We start from the raw sequence: 27,699 nt of genomic DNA, 5'->3' as shown, positions 1-27,699 counted from the left end.
GGGACACCTGAGCCCATGGACAAGGACATAGCCACAGAGGGCTAGAGCTGAGAGTGAAGCATCCAGCTGATAGGAAGTGAGGAGAGATGCACAAGAACACCCAAACTTGCAAACAGTACCCATTTGACCTAGCTTCGATGGCTTGATAATCAGAACTCTACTAGAGGAAGATGAATGAAAAAAAAAAAAATTTTTTTTTTTTGATAAAGGAAACAAGGGTAAATTGCTACAATTTGATGAACCTGACCTGTACTCATGGAGGTAGTAACTCTAAATACTAACAGAGAGGGAAGAAGTCTTCACATCAAATATCAATGCCATCCCATCTGTATACGGGTAGATAGGGACAGGCTACTTAGATATTGGCTGCCCAAAATGAGGGGGCAATTAAGGCATGAAGTAACTGGCTTACAAGGTTTCAAGAGGGAGTATAGTTTAAGAGTTGGGGAGAGGTGGAATAAGAGTCCCCACTGAAAGTTTTCATCTTATCTAGATGGGTTTGGTAAAAAGAGATGGGGTAAGAGTCATATTATTCAATAGTGAATAATTGTTATCATGACTAATTGCGACTGTCACAATTGTAAAGGTAGAAGTTTTGTAACATAAACAGGGGAGTGGTTAATCTTACAGTCCAGAAACAGAGGACCCTTGGACCATCAAGAGAGAAGAACACAAGCAGAATGCGGGATCTTGTTTAGAGAAGCAGCAGACACCAGAGATGGAGGCAGTGATGGCGTCATGGAGAGGGGTAGCTGCTGCGGACTCTGGATTCATGGGAAGAGAGGGACTGAGAGCTGATGGCCAGGAGGCTGACTTTCAGAATGTGCCCTTTAGAGGTGTAAATTATTATATATGCCTGAGTATTGTTTTGTTTTGTTTAAAAAACGATAACGTGAATAGAGAGAAATACTTTTAACTGATGGTACATGGAGGGGACTATAATTATTGTAATGAAACAAGGTATATGATTTGTTGAATGTAAAACTGATGATCTGCCTTGTAAACTTTCGCTCAATCCACAATAAAAACCTTTAAAGAAAAAAATCACCAAATGAACCCTCATACACTGTTAGTGGGACTACGAAATGACGCAACCATTGTGGAAAATGGCATAGCTCTTCCTTAAAAAGTTTGAAATGGAAATACTGTATGATTCAGCAATCTCATTACTTGGAATATATCCTAGAGAAGTAAGAGCCATGTTTTGATGAGATATAGTCACATCCATGTACATCACAGCACTATTTACAATAGCAAAAAGATGGAAACAACCTAAATGCCCATTAATGGATACATGGCTAAGCTATGGTACATACCTATAATGCAATACTACATAATGCTAAATAATGATTATGAATCTGAAACACCTCATAACATGGGTGAACCTAGAATGCATTATGCTGAATGAAATAAATCAATCTCAATATGAGACCACTATTAGGGAAAGTCAAGAACAGATTTTCACACTAAAACATTCTTTAATGGTTATCAGGGGTGGGAGGGAAAGGAAATGTAAATTTCTGACTAGGGGGTTGTTGAGTGCCATTGAGACTCTTCTGGCTCATAAAGGCCTTATGTAGGGTTTCTGAGTTTGTAAATCTTTAAAGGATCATCCTGCCACAGAGCAGCTGGTGGGCTCCAATATCTGACCTGTGGTTCGCAATTCTCTATCTATCCTGTGGAGCCAGTGCACTCGCTAGACAATAATAGCTTGAATGAAAAGAAAGTTAAAATAAATAAAATAATGTTTTGTTTTATTTTTTTAAGAAAAAATCAGGTAATCAGCATAGGAAAAATACTATATGTGTTGTTCTCATCTGTGAAGTAAATGCTACCAAACACTGCAGTAATATTTACTGAGTTCTGAGGGAAAAAGGTTTGTGATCTCAGAATGCTGTGTGTAGGGAAACATTCTTCAGGTATGAGGTAAAAGTAGACAGTTTTTGGATGTAAGGGCTTAAAGTTGCCTCCCTTCCATGAAATGGCTTGAAGTACCAAATGAAAAAAGATAATCTGTACCCAAACATTGTTTCCATGGAGATTCATAGATAAATATGAAAGCCAGAATCCCAACATTATAGGAAACTTTTTTTATGATCTCAGAGTTAGGAAAGATCTCTTAGGAACGACTCAAAGATTTAAATGATTATTGTCTAATAATGCTTAAGATATTAAAAGATGTAATTTGTGAATTATATAATTTTGTATCTTTTATAATGAGGAAAACTTGGAAGCTACCTATACTTTGTGAGATTATTTTTAAAAGTCCTGGAGCATCCTTTTAAGGAAATTATATATTTATATATATAATAATTTTATATATATATATAATAAAGGCCCTTGTACTCCCAGTCCACCCCCCAATGATAAAAATGATGATATAGCTGTACTTTTTGTTATAGGAAATGCTTATATAATACTTAGTACAAAAGTATGTATAAAACATTTTGATAGGATATTCTCTTTGTGTATGTGTGAGAGGAAGAGAGAGAGACAGATATGTAAAATATTTGAAAATACATCCAAACTGTTTGCATTAATTGTCCTTGTGTAGTGGAACTATAGGATATTTTTACTTTCCTCATCTGCTTTTCTGTATTACAACTGGCTTAATGGTGGGGTGTTATTATTATTTTTTTTTTTACAGTGGTCACATTTATCAGGTATTGTTTTTAGTACTTTTCACTAATTAAAAAAAAAGTAGTTTTGTTTTGTTTTTTATTACTTTTATTATATTGTTTTCTTATTTGAACCCACCCTTATCTTTTCTAATACATAAAAAGGCTGTTGTTAAAAGGATTATTGCCTTTTTAAAAAAGTACTTTTTTAAAATGCATATATATATATATCCATATGACCTACAGAAAGTATTTAGACCTCTACTGATGGCTTTGTTTTGCTTTCAGGCCTTCAAAAAGCAACCAAAGTAAAAAGAAAGGCCCTCGTACTCCCAGTCCACCCCCTCCAATACAGGAAGATATTGCTCTGGGAAAAAAATACAAAGAAAAGTATAAAGTGAAAGAAAGGATTGAAGAAAAACCAAGAGATGGAAAGGACAGAGGACGAGATTTTGAAAGGCAAAGAGAAAAAAGAGACAAACCAAGGTAAGTAGGAGTGTATGTTTTTCAGTTTCTTATAGGATGTATAACAGATACTTTTTAGGCTTTTGTGTAATTAAAAAAAATTTTTTTTAACTGTATATGTGTGTTTAATTGGAGTTCTCGTGTGGTACATTGGATAAGCACAGAACTGCTAACCACAAGGTAAGTGATTCAAACCCACCAGCCAATCTTCAGAAACCCTATACAGGGTCACTATGAGTCAGAACCGACTCGATGGCACTTAACAACAACAATTCCCAGGTTGAGTTATGGATAACTCTGTAAGTATTAACTTTTTCATATAAGTGAAATTCAAAAAACTGGGCAGAGAAAGAGCTAATATCCTTCTGAAAAATCTTTAACAGTGATTTGAAAGTTTAGATGTTGTGTCACTACACTGACTAATTTAGATTGTATTTTGTCAAATATTGTCTTATAAACCAATTGTTCTCTACTCTAAAGGTAGTATTCTCAAAGATTTTCAAATTGACAAGTGATTTTTAAAATTCATTGATTCACTGTTTAGAACAATTTTTTTTTTCTTAGAATCAACTTGGAAGTAATATTTTCTTTTTGCAACATTTATGAAATGCTTACACATTTGATACGACTTTTTTCTTCCCTTTCAAATTCATTCTTTCATGAAATTTTGATTTCGTCCAGAAAAAATCAGCTCTTTAGAAGGCCTCTCCATGTCTTTTCTCCTTCAGTGACTGGGTACTAGAAAATGCACAGGCCTTGACGTCCTGCAGATAGGAACTTGAATGCTGCCTTTGGCAGCTGTTTGATGTGAGATTCTGAACGAGTTACTTGTTTTCTCTGAGCCTCCATTTCTTAAGCTGTAAAATATGCATGGCACTACCCCATAGCGTAGTGGTTACGAATCGGGCTGCAAACCTTAAGGTCAGCGGTTCGAAACTACCAGCCGCTCCGCGGGAGAAAGATGAGGCTTTCTACTCCCGTAAAGATTTACACCCTCGGAAACCCTGTACAGGGTTGCTATGGGTCGGAACCGACTCGACGGCACTTAACAACAACAACCCCATAGGCTTAAGTGAGAATCGAATAGAGAAAATGCTTACAAAATAAGCCAAAGTGTTTAGTAAATATCTCCTCATCATCCTATTTTAATAATAAAATACAGTGTTGTTGATAAGTGCTGTGAGTCAGTTCTGACTTAGAGCCACTCTGTATAATGTTTACGAGGAGTGGCTAGTGGGTTTGAATTATCTATCTTGTGGTTAGCTGTCCAGCATTTATCTTACAGCACCACACTAGAAATATTTTTAAATACCTTTCCATTTGTATGTTGTCACCGAAACGACATGGTTAAAGGTATATAGCTGTAAAGATAATTAAATAGTTTTCCAACTTCTCCTTTTTCCTAATTGATACTTATACAACATCAGAATCTGAGTCAACTGTTAGTAACATGGGCCCAGTATGATTCCCGAGGATTTTTAAAAGTAACAAGACCTGTTTCCAGTCCTCAAATACTCTGATTTAATTGATATGATGGGCAACCTGGGAAAATGGTTTATTTTATGAAGGACACGTTTTTGTGTGTATTTTCTTTAAATCTAGGAGTTTGAGGAGAAATGTACAGGAAGGCTGCTGGCTCTGTACAAAAAATGCTGTGAGCCCCAAGGTCGACAGTTCAAACCCACCAGCTACTCCATGGGAGAAAGATAAGGCTTTCTGCTTTTGAAAGATTTATAGCCTCAGAAACCCTGTGCAGGGTTGTTATGACTCAGCACTGAACAAGAAGGAGAAGGATGGAGAGAATGCATGTTGGATAGGTCATTACAGTTTCTTCTACACTTGGCAGATGTCATTTCTATTCAAGTTTATTAAGTGGATAACTAGAGTTTTAGAGCAAGTCATTGTTATCTGGACTTTATAAGGAAAGCTCAAGTTCAACAAAACCAAGTCTTTTCCAAGAATACATTTCAGTGCTTAACTTAGCCTTTCTTTATCTAAAGACGAGATCATCTGTGTACCTTGTTGTTGTTGTTGTTGTCAGGTGCAATCAAGTCGGAACTGACTCATAGCTACCCCATGCACAGCAGAATGAAACAATGTCCGATCCTGGGCCAACCAACCTCACTACCGCTGCCACACTTGAGTCCGTCAATGCTGCCACTGGCCAGTCCATCTCGTTGGGGGTCTTCCTCTTTTTCTCTGACCCTCCATCTTACCCAGCATGATATCCTTCTCCAGCAACTGTTACCTCCTGACAATATGTCCAAATTATGGGAGACGAAGTTTAGCCATCCTGGCCTCAAAGGAGCACTTCTTCCAAAACAGATCTATTGGTTCTTTTGGCAGCCCATGGCACTTTTAGTATTCTCCTCCAACACCATAATTCAAAGACATCAATTCTTCTATGATTTTCCTTATTCACTGTCCAGCTTTTGCATCCATATGAGGTTATTGAAAATACCATGGCTTTGGTCAGGTGCACCTTAGTCCTCAAGCTGACATCTTTGCTCTTCAACACCTTAAAAACTTCTTATGCGGCAGATTTGCCTAATGTAATACGTCGTCTGATCTCTTGACTGTTGCTTCTGCGAGTGTTGATGATCCAAGAAGAATGGAGTCTTGACAACTTCAGTTTTTTCTCCGTTGATAAGAATGTTGTTTATTGGTCCAGTGGTGAGGATGTTTGTTTTCTTTACATTGAGATGTAATTCATGCTGAAGCCTGCGTTCTTTGATCTTCATCAGTAAATGTTTTAAGTCCTCTTCACTTTCAGCAAGCAAGGTTGTATCCTTTCCATACTGCAGGTTGTTAATGAGTCTTCCTCCAATCCTGCTGCCACGTTTTTCTTCATAGAACCCAGCTTCTTGGATTATTTGCTCAGCATACAGTTTGAATAAGTATGGTGAAAGAACACAACCTTGTTGCACACCTATCTTAATTTTAAAACAGTCAGTGTTCCCATGCTCTGTTCGAACAACTGCTTCTTGGTCCAGGTGTACCAAGATGATTAAATTTTACCCTTTGCCCTTTGATGAGCCAGAATGATTGTGCTAGTTGATGCTAGGATCTGAGAATCTGCTGCTGTCTCCCTGCACTGTGCCTTATTGGAACAGTAAGAGAATGGTTCTCAGGAGCCACCCACAGGTCTTGAACATGCTTTCCTAAAATACATGATACTGTCTGTGTTACTCAATCCAATAGGCTTGTTTGTGAAAAGTATCTGTGAATCAGATTTTATAAGTCATATTCAGTATTTGGTTTATATCATATCAAAGCAGTCTTTATTCTTTTGTTATGGGTCTGTTCAGGTTTTCTACTTCATTCTGTGTAAGGTTAGTTAGGTAGATCGTGTTTTTCTAAAAATGTATCCATCTCTTCTAAGTTTTCAAATTTGTTGGAGTTCAACTTTTCATAGTATTCTGCTATTATCCTTTTGATTTCCTTTGGTTCCGTTTTGACATTGCCCGTGTGGTTTCTAATGTGTGTTATGTCTTCTCCCTCATTTCTTTTGTAGGTTTGCCACTGGTCTGTCAATTTTGTTAATCCTTTCAAAAATCCAGCTTCTTGTCCTGTTGATTCTTTCTATTGTTTTTCTGTTTTCTGTCTCATTTATTTCTGCTCTAATCTTCATTATTTCTTTTCTTTTGGTGGTTGTAGTTTCCAACCTCTGTTGGTCTGTTTCTAATTGTTGTAGGTGCTATGTTAATGTGTTAATTTTGGTTCTTTCTTCATTTTGGATGTGTGCATTTATTGCAATAAATTGTCCTCTCAGCACCACTTTTGCAGTGTCTCAGATTTTGGTATGTTGTGTTTTCATTCTCATTTGTTTCTGGGAACTTTGTAAATTCACATTTAATTTCTTCTACTACCTAGTCACTATTCAGCAGGGCGTTGTAATCATGATGTGGGCTTCCCTTTTCAATCTTCTTATTGCTTAACTCAGAGTAGCTTTTTCAGGTGTTGTCTGCCTCCCTGATATATGGCAGTTGGTATTGGTTCTTGCCTGGATTTTGGTGTTTCATAGAGTGTGATAGTAGCTTGACTGTATGGCAGCAGTTGCTGTCTCTTCTTGGGTAATATAGGGAGAGAAGGAGGCCCCCAAATGTAAAAGGGGGAGCATAAAACAACAACAGCAAAAAAAAGAAAAAAACAACAACAACAAAAACTAGATTGGATATTGTAGTCTATAATCACAGAAAAGGGAGAGGACGGGGAGAAGGAAAAAAAAATCTGTAGCCTAATGTGAGTATGACTTTAATGTCCTCTTTCAGCTTCTTGCCTTCAAAGCTGCCTGAGAGATTTCAAGATGCCACTGTTGGTTGTTATGGTATACCTCAGGACTTAATTTAATTTTCAGCCTGTTTTGTTTTTTAAACTCTCTTTCCTTCTCCGCACTCCTTGTTCTGGCCTTTTGCCTATTAAAAAACAGTTCAGGGCTGCTTTTGGGCTGAGAGTATCTGTGCATTTGTGTGGCAGAAGAACCCACCAGTGGTGGGGGTGGTCGGCGTCCACTCTCTCAGGTACCCCCAACTAGTCACCAGAATGGAGGTGCACAACCAGTATGGAGGGCCAATGAACTAAGAGGAAAAAAAAAAAAGAAAAAGAAAATCAGAGCAAAGCAAAACTGACGAAGTGTATTGTCCACCTTTGCTCTGAGGTTTCCACAGCGTTAGTTAGTCCATGGTGGGTCTGCTCTCCCGCTTGGTCTTGCTGTTTGGTCTCACCCAAGTTGTCTACTCAGGGCCACTGAGCCCTACAGATTGAAAAGTATGTGATTTCTTAACTTCTGCCACAAGTTCCACTAGCTATCAGTCTTCAAACTTTTAAAATAATCCTAACTATGTAGTTCAGAGTTTTGGAACTCTACCCTGAACCCGCTTCGCCTGGCATTCTGTGATTTTGCTGATGGTGCACTTCACTGCACCTCTACGCTATTCTGTCATCAAGCCCCACCTCTAGGAGTCTGTTCTTCTCTAATGGTTCTTGCCAATCTTCTATTCTTATTTTGCGCTGGAATCTCTGAGAGGTGATTCATAACTTATGCCCCTGGATAGTTAAGTGTTTAAATGGGAAAATATTTTTTTTTGTTATGAGGAATTCAGTATTACATGGGTTGAAGCTTCATTTTTTTCAGTATTTTTCTCTCTCCACCAGGAGCAACAAAATATGCCTGTGACTCACCTATTACTCATTATAAAGAAAAGTCTGAACTAGGTTTATTTGTCTAAAGAAATGAAGTAACACAGCTAAGAATACTGATGGTCTATATAGGTAACTGAATTGTACTGGGCTTGTAAAACTATATTTGACAAGTTTGAAAAAAGGCATTTTGATTAAGGGAGTTAATGTAATTTCCAGGGTTTTGAGGTGGCTCTATTATTTTGATTTATACCATTACTGTTAGTAATGAAATTATTAATTTTAAAACCAAACGTCGTTTTATGAGTCTGTCACTGCTTTTGTACTGGTAGGATAATTAACTGTGAGTTAGAACTGACTCCTATGATGTGTTGTGATTAAGTAAAAGTATGCTTATTTCGTTATGTGTCTACAGTTATTGGCGTACCTAGTGTGTAACAGGCATGCTTCTGAAAGCTGCTGATTACAGCAGTGAATAGAAAACTCCATTTCAGTGATTTGTTGTGAGATGCTTTGTTTCCAGAGGTAGGAGTAATCCAGTAATCCCATGTGTATAAGTGTAAAATCATATTCCAGAATATGGATTTCCTAGGGCTGTTGGTGCTGGTTTTCTGGTGAGTTATCCAAAGATCTTGTGTAAGTATGGCACAGTTGATGCAGAAAAGACAAGTTCCTCTGACTTCAAGTTCTTCTCTTTGGTCTCTATGTCTCGGTATTTCAGACTTCTAGATCAGCGGCACCTAACCTGAAGTCTGTTGTTGGATCTTAGAAATCTGTTTTCCTAATTTGAGTGTAAATTATTGCTTGCATGTGTGTATGTGTACTTTGATGAGGAGAGAGCACGCACAGCTTCCCAGAGACATTCATGATTCCTCTTCCAAAGAAACATAAGAAAGAATCTCTTATCATTCTTGAGGCCTCTGCCACTGCCCTAGCATCGAGGATTTAAGTCGTACTTTCTTCCCCACAAATCATTCGGTAATGTCAACTTCATTAAAAATATATTCTGTTCCCAGAGTATTTGCTAATATGAGCACAACTAAATTCTGTGTTATTTTTGAATTGAGTAATTTAGAAACTACATGCTTAAAGAAATGTTATCAGTATCTTCTAACTTGATCTGTAGACTCTGCTTGGCTTTGATTAATTTAAAGTGTGTTGATTAAAACCTGAGTAGCACCTTTCTGCTCCCGTAAAGATTTACAGCCTCGGAAACCCTGACAGGGTCACTATGGGTCAGAACTGACTCGACGGCACTTAACAACAACAACAACAGCACCTGTTTTGATACTGAAGAAGGCAGTCCAAGGTGCATTGAAGGAATTGACAAGAACAAGGCACCAGTAATTGATGGAATAAAAATTGAAATCTTTCAAGAAAGTGAGGCAGCACAGGAGGTACTCACTCATCAATGCCAAGAAAATTGGAAGACAACTATCTGGCCGACTGCTTGGAAGAGATCTGTATTTGTGCCCATTCCAAAGAGAGGTGACTCAACAGAATATGGAAATCATCGGACAATCTCTTTGATATCCCTATGTGAGTAAAGTTTTACTAAAGGTAATAAAGAAACGGATGCAAGCATACATTGACAGAGACCTTCCAGAGGTTCAAGAAGGATTCAGAAGAGGCCGTGGAACAAGGGATATATATCATTGCTGATGTCCAGTGGATCTTGGCTGTAAGCAGAGAATATCAGAAGGATGTTTACCTATGCTTTATTGACTATGCAAAGGCTTTTGATTGTGTGGATCATGACAGGCTATGGACAACATTGCGACATACGAGTATGCCAGAACACTTAATTGTGCTCATGAGGAATCTGTACCTGGACCAAGAGGCAGTTGTTCGAACAGAACATGGGAACACTGAATGGTTTACAATTAAGAAAGGTGTGCGACAAGATTGTTTTCTTTGACCATACTTACTCAACCTGTATGCTAAGCAAATCATCCGAGAAGCTGGGTTTATGAAGAAAAATGTGGCATCAGGATTGGAGGAAGACTCATTAACAACCTGCGATATGCAGATGATACAACCTTGCTTGCTGAAAGTGAAGAGGACTTAAAACATTTACTGATGTAGATCAAAGAGCACTGTCTTCGGTATGGATTGCATCTCACTGTAAAGAAAACAGAAATCCTCGCCACTGGACCAATAAACAACATTCTTATCAACAGAGAAAAAATTGAAGTTGTCAAGGACTTCATTCTTCTTGAATCAACTATCAACACTCATGGAAGCAACAGTGAAGAAATCAAATGACATACTGCATTAGGCAAGTCTGCTGCACAGTAACTTTTTAAAGTGTTGAAGAGCAAAGATGTCAGCTTGAGGACTAAGGTGTGCCTGACCCAATCCTTGGTATTTTCAGTAACCTCATATGCATGCGAAAGCTGGACAGTGAATAAAGAAGACTGTAGAATTGATGCTTTTGAGTTATGCTGTTGGAGGAGAATATTGAAAGTGCCATGGGCTTCCAAAAGAACCAATAGATCCATTTTGGAAGAAGTGCAGAGTGCTCCTTGGAGGCCAAGATGGCCAACTTTGTCTCTCATACTTCGGACATATTGTTAGGAGGGACCAGTCGCTGGAAAAGGACATCATGCTTGGTAAGGTGGAGGGTCAGAGAAAAAGAGGAAGACCCCTAATGAGATGGATTGGCCAAGTGGCAGCATCGATGGATTCAAGTGTGGCAACGTTAGTGAGGTTGGCCCAGGATTGGGCAGTATTTTGTTCTTCTGTGCATAATAAGGTTACTATGAGTCGGTACCGACTTGATGGCACCTAACAACAACAACAACAATAAGCACCTGTTTATCCAAAAGACCCCTTGGAGATTAGATTGCTTTTAGAAAAGACAGGGTTGTTCTACAATATTTGCTATCTTCATGATCTGCTCTATACAGAAATACAACGATCTGCAATGCCTCTAATCCAACTAACTAAACCATTTTGTTTCTGTAATTTTAGAAAAGAAGAAATCGCAGCAAAATTAAGGTGAGGTTAGGCATATTTTGAGCATATCAAAATACCCCTACAAAAAGGGAATGCTTATGCTCTGTTGGAATTGATAGTCCTAACCTATTCAATCCAGATAATCCTGAATAGATTATTATGTTGTTTCAGGGGACATACAGCAGTCTTCCTTTACGAAAGAAAATCTGTATTCTGAATAAATTCCTTTGCTAAATAAGAAAAGTGAACCAATATATTAGCAGTGTTTTAGGAATATGGATTCAAACCAAAACAGTTTTGGGAAATCAGTAAGCAATTGCATACAGCTGATTCTGCCTGCTAATTTTGTTAAATATGGTTTTACTGAAGGGATGGTATGCTTTAATTAAATGCTAGGTTGGGTTTTGTTGTTGTTATGCACCATTAAGTCTCAACAAAACTCATAGTGACCCTGTATAGGGTTTCTGAAGAGCAGCTAGTGGATTTGAACCACCAACCTTGTGGTTGACAGTCTAGTGCTTATCCTGTAGTGCCACACCAGGACTCCAAGTTGCATAGCTAATTTTAAAAATCATTCCAATATGAAACCTACATACTTACTAAGTGTTGTTGTGTGCCTTGTAGTCAGTCTGACTTATACTACTCTGTGTAGGGTTTCTAAGGCTGTAAATCTTTGTGGGAACAGAAAGTCTCGTGTTTTCCTGCAGAGCATCTGGTGGATTTGAACTGCCGACTTTGTTGTTTTCAGCCCAACACGTAACCCACTGTGCCACCAACGCTCCTGTTTGTTTATGTTGGTGGTGTTGTCCAGTTAATTCCAACTCAACGACCCTGTATAGGGTTTCAGAGAAGCGGCTGGTAAGCTTGAAATGCTGACCTTGTCCAAAACGACCTCACAGTCAAGTTCATCAACCCGTGGCATCACATAGGAATATGCATTTCTGATGGGTCCTACCAAGATTGAAAGATAGATGTGATCATTCAAAGCGCATTGGCATTGATTTCATTTAAGTAGAATAAACAAATTATTGCTAAATTGACATTCTCGTTTCCTTTGAGTGATGGCATATATTTATGAAAATAATTGAGTCCAGGATGTTTCAGACAGTTGATAGAATTGATCATGGGAGTCCTGATGTGGCACTGTAGAATATGCATTGGACGGCCAACCATAAGGTCGGGGTCAGACTCACTAACCGCTCCTTGCAAATGCTTCACAGGGTCTATATGAATTGAAACCGACTCAAAGGCATGTAACAACAACATCATTATCTATTTTGAGTCCTGGTGTGGTGCTGTGAGATAAGCACTGGACTGCTAATACAAAGTCAGTGGTTTAAACCCACCATATACAGGGTCGCTATGAGTCAGAACCAACTTGATGGCATTTGACAACAGCAACAACAATCATCTATTGTATTTATTTTTCAGTTTATCCAGTAGCTACTATTCAGGTTCAAATACCATGATCTAGGCTGAATTTCACACTATGGCAATGAAATATAGGACCAAAGATATAGACCTCCAATTATTTTTGAGGAATCTATGAATCCATGTGTGCACCAAGCAACACTTTCTATAGGCTGAATAAATACTGTCTTGAGGAAATGTATACTGATGTTGCTCAGTTGTATAAGAGGGTTTCAAAAGTTCATGGAAAACTCATCTTTTAGTTACATTTTTTCATGAAATTTTTTAAAACGCCTTTATATGTACAGGATAGGCGGAAAAAACAACATCAGCATTTTTACGGAACATCTCATACACATTATAGACTATATATGTTAGGTACTATTGAGTCAATACCGACATATAAGCGACCTTATGCACAACAGTATTAAATACTGTCCAGTCCTATGCCAGCCTCATAGTTGTTGCTATACTTGAGCCCATTGCTGCTTCCACTATGCCAATCCATTTCGTTGGGGGGTGGGGGGAGAAGAGGTCTTCCTCTTTTTCGCTAACCCTCCACTTTACCCGACATGATGTCCTTCTCCAGAGACTGGTCCCTCCTGATAATATGTCTAAAGTATGAGAGACTGAGTGTGGCCATCCTGGCTTCTAAGGAGCTTTCTTGTTGTACTTCTTCCAGCACAGATTTGTTTGTTCTTTTTGGTAGTCCATGGTACTTTTAATATTCTTCTCCAACACCATAACTCAAATAAATTCTTCTACAACCTCCTTTATTCACGGTCCAGCTTTCACATGCATATGAGACTATCAAAAATACCACAGTTTGGGTCAGGTGCACCTAATCCTCAAACTGATATATTTGCTCTTGAATGCTTGAAAGAGGTCTTATGCAGCACATTTGCCTAATGCAACACACCATTTGATTCCTTGACTGCTATTTCCATGAGTTTTCATGGTTGATCTGAGAAAAATGAAGTCTTTGACAACTTCAATCTTTTCTCCATTTATCAAGATGTTATTTATTGGTCCAGGGATGAGGATTTTTGTTTTCTTTACATTGACGTGTAATCCATACCCAAGTCTGGGTTTTGATTATCATCAGTAAAAGTAAGCTTGTATCATCTGCATATCGTAGGTTGTTACTGAGTCTTCCTCCAGTCCTTATGCAGCATGCTTCTTCATCCAGCTTTTTGAATTATTTGTTGAACATACAGAATGAATAAGTATGGTGAAAGAATACAACCCTGGTGCACACATTTCCTAATTTTAAACCATTGAATGTTCCCTTGTTCTGTTCAAACAACTACCTCTTGGTCTATGTACAGGTTCCTCTTGAGCACAATTAAGTGTTCTTGAATACTGATTCTTCTCAATGCTGTCCATAGCTTGTCATGATCCACACTGTTGTTGAAAGCCTTTTTGTAGTCAGTAAAGCACAGATGAACATCTTTCTGGTATTCTTTGCTTTCAGCCAAGATCCATCTGATGTCAGCAGTTACATTCCTCGTTCCACATTCTCTTCTGAATCTAGCTTGAACCTCTGGCAATTCCCTGTCCATATACTGTTTCAGTCATTTTTGAATTCTGTTTTGCAAAATTTTACTTGCATGATCTATTAATATTGTCTGATGATTTCCACATTCAGTTGCATCACCTCACTTTGGAATGGGCATACAAATATAGATCTTTTCCAATCACTTGGCCAAATAGCTATCTTCCAAATTGCTTGGCATAGATGAGTGAGTGCCTCCAGTGCTGCATCAGTTTGTTGAAAGATTTTAATCTATATTACATCAGTTCCCGAAGCCTTGTTCTTTGCCAGTGCCTTCAGTGCTCCTTGGACTTCTTCTTTCGGTACCATATGCTTACCTCCTGAAAGGGTTGAAATCAACCATTTCCTTTTGGTACACTGTCTCTGTGCATTCCTTCCATCATCTTGTGAAATTCTGTCATGTGATCTCCTGCATCATTTCTATCACCAAGGCCAGATTTTCCAACTACTGATCCTTTCTCTTTGTTCCCAACCTTTGCCATTGCAGTCACCAGTAATTATCAGTTCATCTTGATTACACGCTTGATTAATTTCAGACTGAAGAAGTTGGCAGAATTCTTCAATTTCATCATCTCTGCTTGGTGCATAAATTTGAATAATAATGGTATTAACTGGACTTCCTTGTAGACATATGGCTATTATCCTATCACAGACAGCAGTGGACTTTAATATAGATCTTGAAACGTTCTTTTTAATGATAAATGTGATGCCATTCCTTTTGACTTTGTTGTTCCTGACATCGTAACCCATGATTGTTGTATTCAAAATGGCCAATACTGGTCCATTTCAGCTCACTAATGCCCAGCATATCGATCTTTATGTATCCCGTTTCATTTTTGACAATTGTCAATTTTCCTAGATTCATAGTTTGTATAGTCCCTGTCCTCAAACGAAGGTCCGGAAGCTTTATTCCATTTCCATCAATATGGTCAAGTCTACTTTGCATAGGCAGCTTTTTCCTAGTCATATCATATATTGTGTGACTTTCAAGCTTATCTTCTCACACTCTGTTCTTTAGCTATTCATAAAGTTTTCATGTCCTGATAACACATATTTAAGGTGTGTAGTGACTGAACTACCAGAAGTAGTCCTCCTCTCCCTTTTCCTAATCTGTCTTAGTCTGGAATCTCCTCTGAAACTTGTTCTTCATGGGAAACTCTTCTTGTATTTAAAATACTGGTGGTATACATTCCAACATCACAGCAACACACTATGCACCACAATAGGACAAACTGCAAAAACTCATGAAAGACAAATTAAAAAGGAAATAATGTTGTAAATGTCAAAATAGTTCTGTTGATTAGAAACTTAAAAACCAATAACCCAAACTAAACAAGCCTTCAATTACTCCAGTTGATAGAGTTTAGCGTCTCATCTGTCGACTTGCTATTGGGAAATCTGTATTGCTCAGGAGGCCGACTTGTCTTCAGTCTAAATTTAGTATTTTGTTCTGCGTACACAGGATTGCTGTGAGTAGGACCTGACTGCGTGCCACCTAACAAACAAGACTTTGAAGCTTTGTGGAATCGAAAACTTGAGAAAAGCATTGTTCTCAGTTTCCAGGAGATTTTCAGTAGGAAAAAGTGGCTGGGAAGTTTAGCCTTGTTTCAGAAGTTGATTCATGCAAGACGCATAATGTCTTAAATGGAATCCAAAATTTCAGCCAGGTGAAAATGTCAGGCTGAATTACAGTGAGATGAATCAAACAGTTGTGGCAATCCTGGTGCCACTTTGGTGGCTGTTGTGTCACTGAAGGGTAAATGACCACAGGAATGATTCTGCGTCCTATACTAGAAGGGACTTCTGAGGCTGTAGCAGGAATTTCAAGACTCGCCCTTGTTTGGCATCCCTTTTGTTGATGTGGACTGGGGACTTAACTATTCCTTACCTCCTTTTCTCCCAGGGTGGAATTGCTTGCTCTTTCTTAGCATGGGCTTATCTTTTCCTTTGTGTCTTCACCACTGCAGCAGAAAATAAGAGCTTTAGCTTGCTTTTGTCAATTGGCGAGTAAGAACCCACTGTCTTAATTCTTATACATGCAAAGGAATACGTGTTTCTTATACATGCAGAGGAATCCCAGCTATGTGTCTTATTCTGACCCTTGGTCATATTGATGGGTACAGTTTTTAGTTCATCTTGTCTATGAGTGCATGTAATTTGCTATATTGGTCCAGATTCATAAAAACTTCATTATTTAATGATAAATTATTCTTGATTTAAATAGCATGACAAAATGTGTTAACCTTCTCTGTTGTCAAATTCAGACTTTTGAAGTTCCATTTTGATACAAATACAAAAGTGAACTCTGACCAAAACTTTTCTTTACTTGTGTTGTATTGAACTACTACTTACTTTGAATCAAATTTGTTTTACAAGTTGTTGTTATGTGTCGTCAATTTGGTTCCGACTCACATCATCTGTTTTTAGTATAGGGTCTCTGAGGTTGTACATCTTTATGGCAGTAGAAAGCTTTATCTTTTACCTGTGGAGCTGCTGGTGGGTTTGAACTGCTGACCTTGTGGTTAGCAGCCCAGTGCTTATCCTTTAACACCACTTGTGCTCCTTACACATTATTGCTACTGAATTATTCTACTTCTTACTCGATTAGCAGTTTTGGTACCCAAGGCTCCTTGCACAAAACAGTACTTTCACAAGTACTATTATATATTTGGAGTCATGATGTCGCACTGTAGGATAAGCACTCTATTGCTAACCACTAGGTTGGCAGTTCAAACTCACCATTCACTCCTCGGAAACTGTCTACAGGGTCCCTATGAGTCAGAACCAACTTGATGGCACTTAACAACAACAACATTATACATTGGGAGTGTGGTGGTCCCTGGGAGAAAGATGAGGCTTTCTGCTCCCACAAAGATTTACAGTTTTGGAAGCCCTATGCAGGGTCAACTGAGTTCGAACCAATTTAACAGCACTTAAATGTGGCATCAGGATTGGGGGAAGACTCATTAACAACCTGTGATATGCAGATGATACAGCCTTGCTTACTGAAAGTGAAGAGGACTTAAAATACTTACTGATGAAGATCAAAGACCACAATCTTCGGTCTGGATTGCATCTTAATGTAAAGAAAAGAAAAATCCTTACCACTGGACCAATAAACAACATTCTTGTCAATGGACTTCATTTTGCTTGGATCAACCATCAACACTCATGGAAGCAGCAGTCAAGAAGTCAAGAACTCAAACAACGTATTGCATTAGGCAGATCTACTGCACAAGACCTTTTTAAAGTGAAGATGAGGAAAAGATGTCAGTTTGAGGACTAAGATGTACCTGACCCAAGTCATGATATGTTTAGTAACCTCATATGCATGTGAAAGTTGGACAGTGAATAAGAAAGGACCGTAGAAGGATTGATACATTTGAGTTATGGTGTTAGAAGAGAATATTGAAAGTGCCATAGGCTGCCAAAAGAACAAATAGATTTGTGTTGGAAGAAGTGCATGCAGCCAGAGTGCTCTTTGAAAGCCAGGATAGCCAGACTTTGTCTTTCATACTTTGGACATATTGTCAGGAGGGACCAGTCACTGGAAAAGGATATCATATTTGGTATTCCTTTTTAATTGCAGAGAATAGAGGCTACCTTAGATAAACCAAGAATTTTGCCTTAAATTATTTATTGTGCTTAAAGGCAGGTTATTTAAGATTAAGACAGCATGTATTTTATCATCACTTCCTTAACAGTTTTGTTGTTTCCCCATCCTAAATGGTAGCGCAAGCAGAACAAACGTTTAGTTTGGCTTAGCTGGTGGTAATTTCTGACAGCCTTGGGTTGCAGGCATTCTCACAGCCACTTTCTACATGTTGTTGTCAGGTGCCATCGAGTCAGAACCGACTCATAGCAACCCCATGCACAGCAGAACAAAACTATGTCCGATCCTGGGCCAACCTTACTACCGCCGCCACACTTGATGCCATCAATGATGCCACCTGGCTGATCCATCTCGTTGGGGGTCTTCTTCTTTTTCTCTGACCCTCCATCTTATCCAGCATGACATCCTTCTCCACCGACTGTTCTCTCTGAACAATGTGTCCAAAGTAGGTGAGACGAAGCTTAGCCATCTTGGCCTCCAAGGAGCACTCTGGTTGTACTTCTTCCAAAACAGATCTATTGGTTCTTTTGGCAGTCCACGGCACTTTCAGTATTCTCCTCCAACACCACAACTGAAAGGCATCAATTCTTCTACGATCTTCCTTATTCACTGTCCAGCTTTCGCATCCATATGAGGTTATTGAAAATATCATGGCTTGGGTCAGGCGCACCTTAGTCCTCAAGCTGACATCTCTGCTCTTCAGTACTTTAAAACGTTCCTGTGCAGCAGATTTGCCCAATGCAATACGTCATCTGATCTCTTGACCACTGCTTCCGCAAGTGTTGACAGTTGATCCAAGAAGAATGAAGTCCTTGACAACTTCAATCTCTTCTCCATTGATAAGAATGCTGTTTATTTGTCCAGTGATAAGGATTTTTGTTTTCTTAACATTGAGATGTAATCCGTATTGAAGGCTGTGCTCTGTGATCTTCATAAGTATATGAAGAAAAACGTGGCATCAGGATTGGTGGAAGACTCATTAACAACCTGCGATATGCTGATGATGCAACCTTGCTTGCTGAAAGTGAAGAGGACTTGAAACATATACTTATGAAGATCACTTTCTACATAGGTCTCATTTAATGGGTTTTCTCTCTGAGTATCTGCCCTCCAAGTACCTGGTCATATGATTAGAGATGATGTCTAACAAGAATAAGTCCCATACACTGAAAAAGGTGGTCTTTGCTCAGTGGAGTCAAGGCTTGGGAGAAAGGCAGTACCTGTCTCCTCGAGAGCTGTCCCTCATGCGGGCTGATAGCATTTTGAGTCACCCACACCATCAGCTTCAGTGTTTGCATTCAATTTTCTATTTTTCAGGATTTTCCTTTGACTAGCAATGAAGTCTGTTGAGCATGATTTTGTTTTTGTGTTTCCTGGTAGATCTACTTCCCCAGCAGGACAGCATCGTTCCCCTATATCTTCTAGACACCATTCATCTTCCTCCCAGTCGGGATCGTCAATTCAGAGACACTCTCCTTCTCCTCGGCGAAAGAGAACGCCTTCACCAGCTTACCAGAGGACAGTAACTCCACCTTTACGACGCTCCGCTTCTCCTTATCCTTCACATTCTTTGTCTTCTCCTCAGAGAAAGCAGAGTCCTCCAAGGCATCGCTCTCCAATTCGAGAGAAAGGGAGGCATGATCATGAACGAACTTCTCAGTCTCATGATCGGCGTCATGAAAGGAGGGAAGGTATGCATTATACTTCATCTTGATTTTTTTTTTAAAGTTATTTTATTTAAATATTTTCTTGATTTAAAAAATGGGCATTCAATGTATAAATTATCCTACTTTATAATAGGGGATATCAAGGTAATATGTTATTTTAAGTCTTTTCTAACAAACTAAAGCTCTTAGGGTAATAGGAGATGCTAATGAAATGTACCCGTTATTCCTAAGTGGGTATTTGTTGGCATACTAATTTGGTGCTTTCTTTTGTCAAGATGTTCTAATGAGGACTGTCCAGTTCTAGAGATTTTTGTTTATCTGATTCTTGGAGCATTTCTCTCAATTGCACAGTTAATTTTTAGAAAAAAGAAAGAAAATAAGGAAATCAAGGAACAGAGTTTGAAAGTACTGGAAGTGCCTTACTGGGGTAAGGTCCTGGGAGGAGCTTTCACAAGATCAGTACAAACCAAATAAACAAATTTCTAGGTATAACTTCTAATAAGGGAGTAAATGAAGCTGTTTTCCTCCCAAGGTCCCTGAGAATTAAGTCACTTTGAATTTGTTATTCCCACTTTAAACTGAGACACCAGTATTCCTTGGCATGCAGCCTAGTACTTCTCATCTCTTTGTTTACTTCTTGTCTAAGCTCTTTGTCCTCATTTATTTAACTTAGATTATTTTCTAACTTCTCCTTAGTTAGTTTGTAAACATAATGAGTACTCAGGAATTGCTTACTTGTAACTTTTCTGTTTAACCTGCTTTTTCAAAGCCTCTCTGTGAGTACAGTGTAATAGTCTCCTATAAAACATGTTGAACTTAGTTATTCTCTTCCTATCAACAGTGCAAGCAATAATTAATCAAGTTCTTTTATTCAAGAAAATGATGGATGCATAGGTAGGGACCGGAGAGAGCACCTATTTTATAGAGTTATTCCTTGTGTACATGATTTTGGAGCCAGATCAGCACAACAGTATTTATGGAACATTGGTAAGATGGGAAAATTCCCTTATACCTATCTATTAATTTAATAAGATAGTAGCAACTAGAGCGGACTAGGGATATAGTATACATTTAATGAATACTTACTGAATGAAAACTCTTTCCTTAATTATTTCAAAACATAATTATTCAACATAGTAAAAAGAAGGGAAAATAGTGTCTAGTTGAACCCTGTAGGAATACTGTGTGACACAAGGGACTTATGTTACAGGAAGAATTCTCTTAATAACAAATTAATAAATTGAAGTTCTTTATATGTAGAATATTTCTTTTTTTACGTCTATGTAAAAGATATGTTGTTGTTGTTAAGTACCATGGAGTCGGTTCTGGCTCATAGTGACCCTGTACAGGGTTTCTGAGGCTGTAAATCTTTACGGGAGCAGAACGCCTCATCTTTCTCCCGCGGAACTGCTGGTAGTTTAGAACTGCTGACCTTTTGGTTGGCAGCCTGACTTGTAACCACTATGCTACCAGAGCCCCACTGCAGATGTTTATTCCTCCCTGTTTCAATGTCATTTTCTGAAATGGGGTGGTTTCAGTGCAAGGATGGGGAGGTCAGTAGAAGGGATAGTGTCTAGATATGTTTATAGAGACAAATGGAGGATCATGAAAAAGGATCTGAAACTAAGTAGGCAAATCATTAGGCACAGCTGGAATTGGAGGAGTAGGTGTCATAGATGAGTACAAAAGGGATATGGAGAGCTATGAAACCTTAGCCTGCAGCTTCTAGCCTACACAGCATCTGGAAATCTTGGCATACTGATGCAGTCATTGCCGAAGGAGATAGGATATTGATGTGAGAGCTTGGGACCTTATGGATACTGGATATTTGGGCCCTTGAGAAAGTCTGTGGGCCTAGCTAGTGAGACAACAAGAAGAGGAGGGAAAGTTACAATACCTTAAGCAAAAGGAGGCTGCAGTTACTAAAATAGCCTCAGATCATGAGGTGAATTGTAGTGTTAGGAGCTCTGGTGGGGTCCTGGTGTGGCACTATGGGCTAATGCGTCATACTGCAAAGTCATTTGAACTGCAAGATCGGTTGCAGTTACTCCTTGGAAATCGCTTTGGGTTGGAATTGATTCAACGGCACTTAACAGCAACAACTACAAAGAGATATATGGTAGCATAGTGGTTACGAATCAGGCTGCTCACCTCAAAGTCGACAGTTGGAAACGACCAGCTGTTCCATCAGAGAAAGATGAGGCTTTCTGCTCCCGTAAAGATTTATAGCCTTGGAAATCGTATACAGGAAGCTATGAATCGGAACGACTCCATAGCATATAACCACCACCACCAAGAGCTGTGCCGTTGTTGTTGCTTAAGTGCTATCAAGTCACTTCTGAGTCATTAACGACCATGTATGGGGTTTTTGAGGAACAACTGGTGGATTTGAACCTCCATCCTGGCAGTTAGCAGTCCAGTACTTATCCTACAGCACCACACCAGGACTCCATAAGAACAGATTCTTCAAGGTTGTCTTATGCTGTTATCAATTTATGGCATATGTGAAACGTAATTCCTGAAATGTTGCCAGTTCCCATGAGGAATGGAATTGACTAAAGTACTTGACTGCTAACAAAGAGGTCAGCAGTTCTAACCCACCAGGTGCTCCAAGGGGAAAAGATGTGGCAGTTTGCTTCCATAAAGACGTACAGCCTTAGAGACCTTCTAGGGCACTTCTGTTGTGTCCTGTAGCGCTGCTGTGGGGCTGCCTCAGGTCACTGTCAATGGTTTTGTTTTTGTTGAAGGCGTTGACTAAGCCATTTTAAGCTTTGGGTCTCTATTTTGTCCTTTATAAAATGAGAGTCAGGTTAGCTAATCAGTGAGGTTCATTTCAACTTTATAAAAAATGAAATAATTTTTGTTTTTCTGCAAATTGTAACAAAATCGTAGTGAGTCTGAAAGCTTTAGAAAACTGTTACACGAGAAATATATCATCAAACATCTCAAAAAGAGAAGGATAATAACAGTATCTCTTTATCCTATAGCGTGCTCACTGATTGTAAGCTACTGTCATATTTAACACAGTCATACTGGGAACTGGGAACACAGTGAGTGAAGTGTTGGGCTGTTTAAACCTGCTAGCTGCTTTGAAGGAGAAATCATCTGTTCCCATAGATTTATTGTTTGGGAAAGCCTATGGTAGGACTTATACTCATCCTGTCGTGTCGCTGGTAGTCAGAATTGACTTGATGGCAGTGGATGGGTCCTACTTACTTGTAGGCTACTCTCAGTAGGTGATAGTTTGTGTTCTAGTCTAGTCTAAATACTTGACTGTTATTATTAAGTGCCCTTGAGTTGTTTCCAACTCCTAGCCACCCTATATATGGCTTGCAAGGAGTGGCTGGTAGAAGTGATTAAAGTTATTGTGAGCCTCTAAATGTATTTTTTTAAAAAGCAAGTCTTCAGTGATATGAGTTCAACTTATTTTAGATTGTTTCATCTTAAGTTGGGTAAGATGACAGCAGGGGAAATTGTGTTCAGATACTATAGTCTTGGGATTTTGCTTCTGGGTTAAATTTTCTTATTTGTCCATATTTAAAACGTGTGCATTGAATACAATGCCTAGGTTCTTGAGCTTTGTAAAAGAACTTATAGTTGATTTCCAAATCGTTCCAGAGACTAGAGGCAAAAGGGATAGAGAAAAGGACACGAGAGAAGAACGGGAGTATGAACAGGATCAGAGCTCTTCTAGAGACCACAGAGATGAAAGAGAAGCTCGTGATGGTCGGGACCGCAGAGAAACCAGAGATGCTAGAGAACGCAGGGAACTAAGAGACTCCAGAGAGCTGCGAGACTCCAGAGATCTGAGAGATTATAGCCGAGAAAGCAAAGAGAGTCGGGAGCCTAGAGATTCTCGGTCCACTCGTGATGCACATGACTACAGGGACCGGGAGAGTCGGGACACTCATCGAAAGGAGGAAACATACCAGGAAGAATCCCGGAGTTACGGCAGAAACCATCTGAGAGAAGAAAGTTCTCGAACTGAAATAAGGAATGATTCCAGAAATGAGTCTCGAAGTGAAATTAGGAATGACCGGATGGGCAGAAGTCGGGGTAGAGCTCCAGAGTTACCCGAAAAGAGTAAGTTTGCTAACACTTAGGTGAACTGCTGTTTTATATATTCAGTAGAAATTATTCTTAACTTTCCTTAGATTTTTTTCTAAATGTATTATTATTCATTATCATTTTGACTTAATTAGTTTTCAGTTTTTTGAATATTGTGTTCTTTTCTGTAAATTCTGAATAGGAATTATTAGCTAAATTAGACAGCAAAGCTAAAGAAGACCCCCTATTTAAATTATATTCAGTCATGTCTACCATCTGAAATCTGGTCGTTAAAACAAGTGGGATTGTAATGATGGACTTTCAAAAATGATGACATTGGAAAAGACTGATTCTTGCTTTAAACCATTACATATCAGGATCTTGAGCCATTTTTAAAAAACCTTCCCTTAAAAAAGCATTGTCATGTGCTGTGGGTTAATGCCCTAGACTGCAGACTCTGTTTGAACCACAATGTCAGTGGTTTAAGCTCACCAGCTGTTCCTCAGAAACCATATACAGGGTTGCTGTGAGTTCAAACAGACTCCACGGGATTTAACAACAACAACTAAAATATATTTATGACTCTCTCCAAACCACTTCTTGTTATTATTGTTGTTGTCGGTAAGTGCTGTCGAGTTGGTTCCGACATACAGCAATAGGGTTTCCAAGGCTTTAAATCTTCACGGGAGAAGAAAATCTCTTGTTTCTCCCGTGGAGCGGCTCGTGGGCTTGAACCACAGGACCTTGTGGTTCACACTCCAGTTCTTATCATATGGAGTTGCTGCGCTCCCCTGCAAACTACTGTGGTAGTGTGCCATGGAGTTGGCTCTGACTCATAGTGACCTTGCATAGGGTTTCCAAGGCTATAAATCTTCACAGGAGCAGAAAGCCCCATCTTTCTCCCATGGAACGGCTGATTGACTTACTTAATTTTGACATTTGTTGTTAAGTGCTGTCGAGTTGGATCGACCCATAGCAAACCCTATACAGGGTATCCGAGGAGCGACTGGTGAGCTTGAACCTTGCAGTTTAAATGGCTTTGCAGTCTGGCGCATTAGCCCACAGAACCACACCAGGACACATACAATGCTACAGGATTCTGGGTCCTTGTAGTGTTAACATTGGTCTTTTGGTTGGTTTATACCTAGTCGGTCTTGTAGCTTCATAGTAAGTGTTGAAGACCCCTCACCTCCTTCAATGTTGTCTTGGCTTTTCTTGACCCCTTGGTTTTTCATAAACATTTTAGACATTTATAGAAATTTCATGGGGTAGGGGAACTCTTAAGTTTTTATTTCAAATGCCCTAAATGGATTAATTAATAAAACATTAATGTTTTATACATATTTCATTCCTGAGTGCTTTATATTTTTAATACCTTTGTAAATGGTACTTTAAAAATCTCTTAATTTTTTTTTTTTTTTTTTTGTATAATGTATTATCATGGTTCAAAATCTCTAAGGTACAAAAAGAGATACACTGAAAAACTATCTCTGTCCCTTTCCTGTTTCCTCTTTCCAGAAATATCCATTTTTGCCCTTTTTGAATTTATACTTCTAGTAAAATGAATATATGCAAGGAAATATGTGAATCCAGTCATTTCCCCCTTGAACTTTATAAAACTAATTTAAAAATACTTTTATTAGGAAAAATTGCATACTGCTGATTTCATTTAACAAAATATCCTAGAGAGTGTTTCATATCAGTAAACTTAGTAAAGAGCTCATTCCTTTGGTTCACAGTGTTCATAGTGTATAGTTAACAAGTCTTGCACTGATGGATATCAAGGCTTTCTTATTCTTTTCTTCTTTGAATAAAAGGAACCCTGGAGGCACAGCAGATAAGCGCTCAACTGTGGACCGAAAGTTCTGTGGTTCAAACCCACCAGCCACTCCGCTAGAGCAAAATGTAGTTAGCTCTGTAACGATTTACAGCCTCAGAAACTGTGGCCAATTCCACTCTACCCTGTAGGGTCTCTGTGAGTTAGAATCCACTCGATGGCAGGGATTTCAGTTTGGTTTGGTTTGGTTTTCAGTAAGTAACGGTGTTTATTCCACTAAATTATTTCTTATAAGACTTTATATTTTCTAAAGCTTACTTCTGAGATATGGGAGTGGTAATTGATATTTGTATTAATAATTTTATATTCAAATCATGTTGCTATGTTTTCTTAGTATGTCTGATTATTTGTAGATTCTCTGAAACACTTGTCTAGGAAGAGGGAGGCATATTTGTCTCTTCCTTTCTGATCATTATTCTTTTTAGTAACGTGCTGAGCAGTGCCTTCAGTATAGTATTGAATAGGAACTATATGAAGAGCTTTTTTGTTCTGACTGAAATTTTAAAGAATTACCCTGGCATTTCACTATTCAAGTATGATGTTTATAAATTTTAATGATGCATCTTATTATCTTATGGGTGTTTCCTAATTTCCCAGTTTAGCTCACAGTTTTATCTTGACAGTATTTGAGATCCCATGAGTATAATTTGTCTCTATTACTTTGTTACTTATGCTAATGTATGCAAATTTAGAACTATCCTTGCATTCCTGAGATAAATGAAATTTTATCCTCTTTTTTAGTTTAAGTCAAATTTCCATGGTATAATTACTGGTTCAAACCTACCAGCCACTCTGCTAGAACAAGATATGGCATAGTATATTTCAAGCTAAGTGGTTACAAATCGGGCTGCAAGCCTCAAGGTCAGCAGTTCGAAACTACCAGCTGTTCCACAGGAGAAAGATGAGGCCTTCTGCTCCGTAAAGATTTACAGCCTTGGAAACCCTGTGTAGGTTCGCTACACGGCACATAACAACAACAACAACATGATGTCACTCTGTCTGGTGTTGGGAAGAGATGCATACAGTTGGCTCTGGCAAGCAGTGTGAGGCAGTCTAGCATGCCACACCATTTGATTTTCATTCATTATATTGCCCTTGTTTGGTTTGGGGAGTAAATATGTTAGAGAAATGTTGAGGTTTTTTTTTGTTGTTGTTGTTGTTTTTTATAAGTTTGATTACATTTGTCTGTTAAATCTGGTGAGCTTCTCATTTTTCTAATAGTCACAGCTTTTACTATGGTCTCTGGTTGTGCATTGATTAAGTGCCTGACTACTAACTGGAAGTTGGCAGTTAGAACCCATAGGAGAAAGGCCTGTTGATCTGTTCCCATAAAGATTGTTGTTGTTAAGTGCCGTCGAGTTGTTCTGACTCATAGTGACTGTATAGGGTTTCTTAGGAGCAGCTGGTGAGTTTGAACCACCAATCTTGTGGTTCAAACTAATGTTGCAGTCCAGCACATTGATCGGCAGCTCCACACCAGGGCTCCCGTGTAAATAGGAGAGCCTAGAAAACCCTTTGGGGCATTTCTACTCTGTCATGTATGAATTGAAATCGACTGGACAGCACACAAAAGACATTTATTACTGATTGGTTTCTCTAATAATTGTAGCTTTGTTTAGATTTCCTATTTCTTCTTGAAGCTATTCTAGTCAGCTTCTTTCCATTCCCCAGGAAATTAGTTTTTGAAATATTTGTTTCCAATTTTTTTTTTTTTTTTTTAATCTGTAATTCTTTCCTTTTCTCCCTTGATCAATATTGGAGAGGTTGGTTTATTTTGAGTCTTTTCAGAGAACCATTCTATGACTTTGTTGATATTCTTTTGTGTCTTTTTAAAAATTTCATCCATTTTTGTGTTTTTACTCTGTTCTGAAACTAAATTTCTTCTTTTGACTCATGAATTACAAAGGAAAGGACGTGTTTTTTATTAAGTCCCCTCCACGTTTATAATTTGTCAAAGTATGATTTTTTTTAAAGTTCTTTAAGTGTTTGTATTTGTTAAAGACATTTTGTAACTCAGTAGTCAATTTTTGTCATTGTTGGTGTAAATGTTAAAGAAGAGTTTATTTTTAACAATTGGATGCAAAGTATGTCTATAGTAACAAATTTGTTAATACTTTCATATCGTTTGCACTACATCTAACCTTTTTTTTTTTCAATCTACTTGTTTTATCATATCAGAAATTGAGTTAATTCTTCCATGACCATTGTGAATTTGTTGATTTTTTTTTGGAAATTTGGTCAAATTTTGCTTTGAATATTTTTAGGCTTTACTTTTAGGTCCAGGAGATGAATTACTCCTTTTATCTTTATAGAATGACCCTATTCATTTTTATTGGTGCTTTTCTTTTAAGATTACTTTGCTAATGGAAGCGTCCTTTTTTTTTTTTTTT

At 38.4% G+C, this 27,699-nt stretch overlaps 1 protein-coding gene across 1 annotated transcript in view; it reads left to right on the top strand.

Annotated features, from left to right (window-relative positions):
* Window positions 1-27,699, top strand: part of ZC3H13 (zinc finger CCCH-type containing 13) — a 135,448-nt gene that overhangs the window by 60,814 nt on the left and 46,935 nt on the right. Inside the window, exons 7-9 of the mRNA XM_006837628.1 lie at window positions 2,907-3,104; window positions 19,139-19,449; window positions 23,044-23,508. Coding sequence (XP_006837691.1) covers window positions 2,907-3,104; window positions 19,139-19,449; window positions 23,044-23,508 — 974 coding nt within the window. The remainder of the gene's footprint in view (window positions 1-2,906; window positions 3,105-19,138; window positions 19,450-23,043; window positions 23,509-27,699) is intronic.

This window comes from Chrysochloris asiatica, unplaced genomic scaffold (assembly GCF_000296735.1).
Source record: "Chrysochloris asiatica unplaced genomic scaffold, ChrAsi1.0 scaffold00022, whole genome shotgun sequence".
In the NCBI taxonomy this organism is placed as follows: domain Eukaryota; kingdom Metazoa; phylum Chordata; class Mammalia; order Afrosoricida; family Chrysochloridae; genus Chrysochloris; species Chrysochloris asiatica.
Note: the sequence above shows the minus strand (reverse complement) of the source record. Positions and strands in the feature narration are given on the sequence as shown.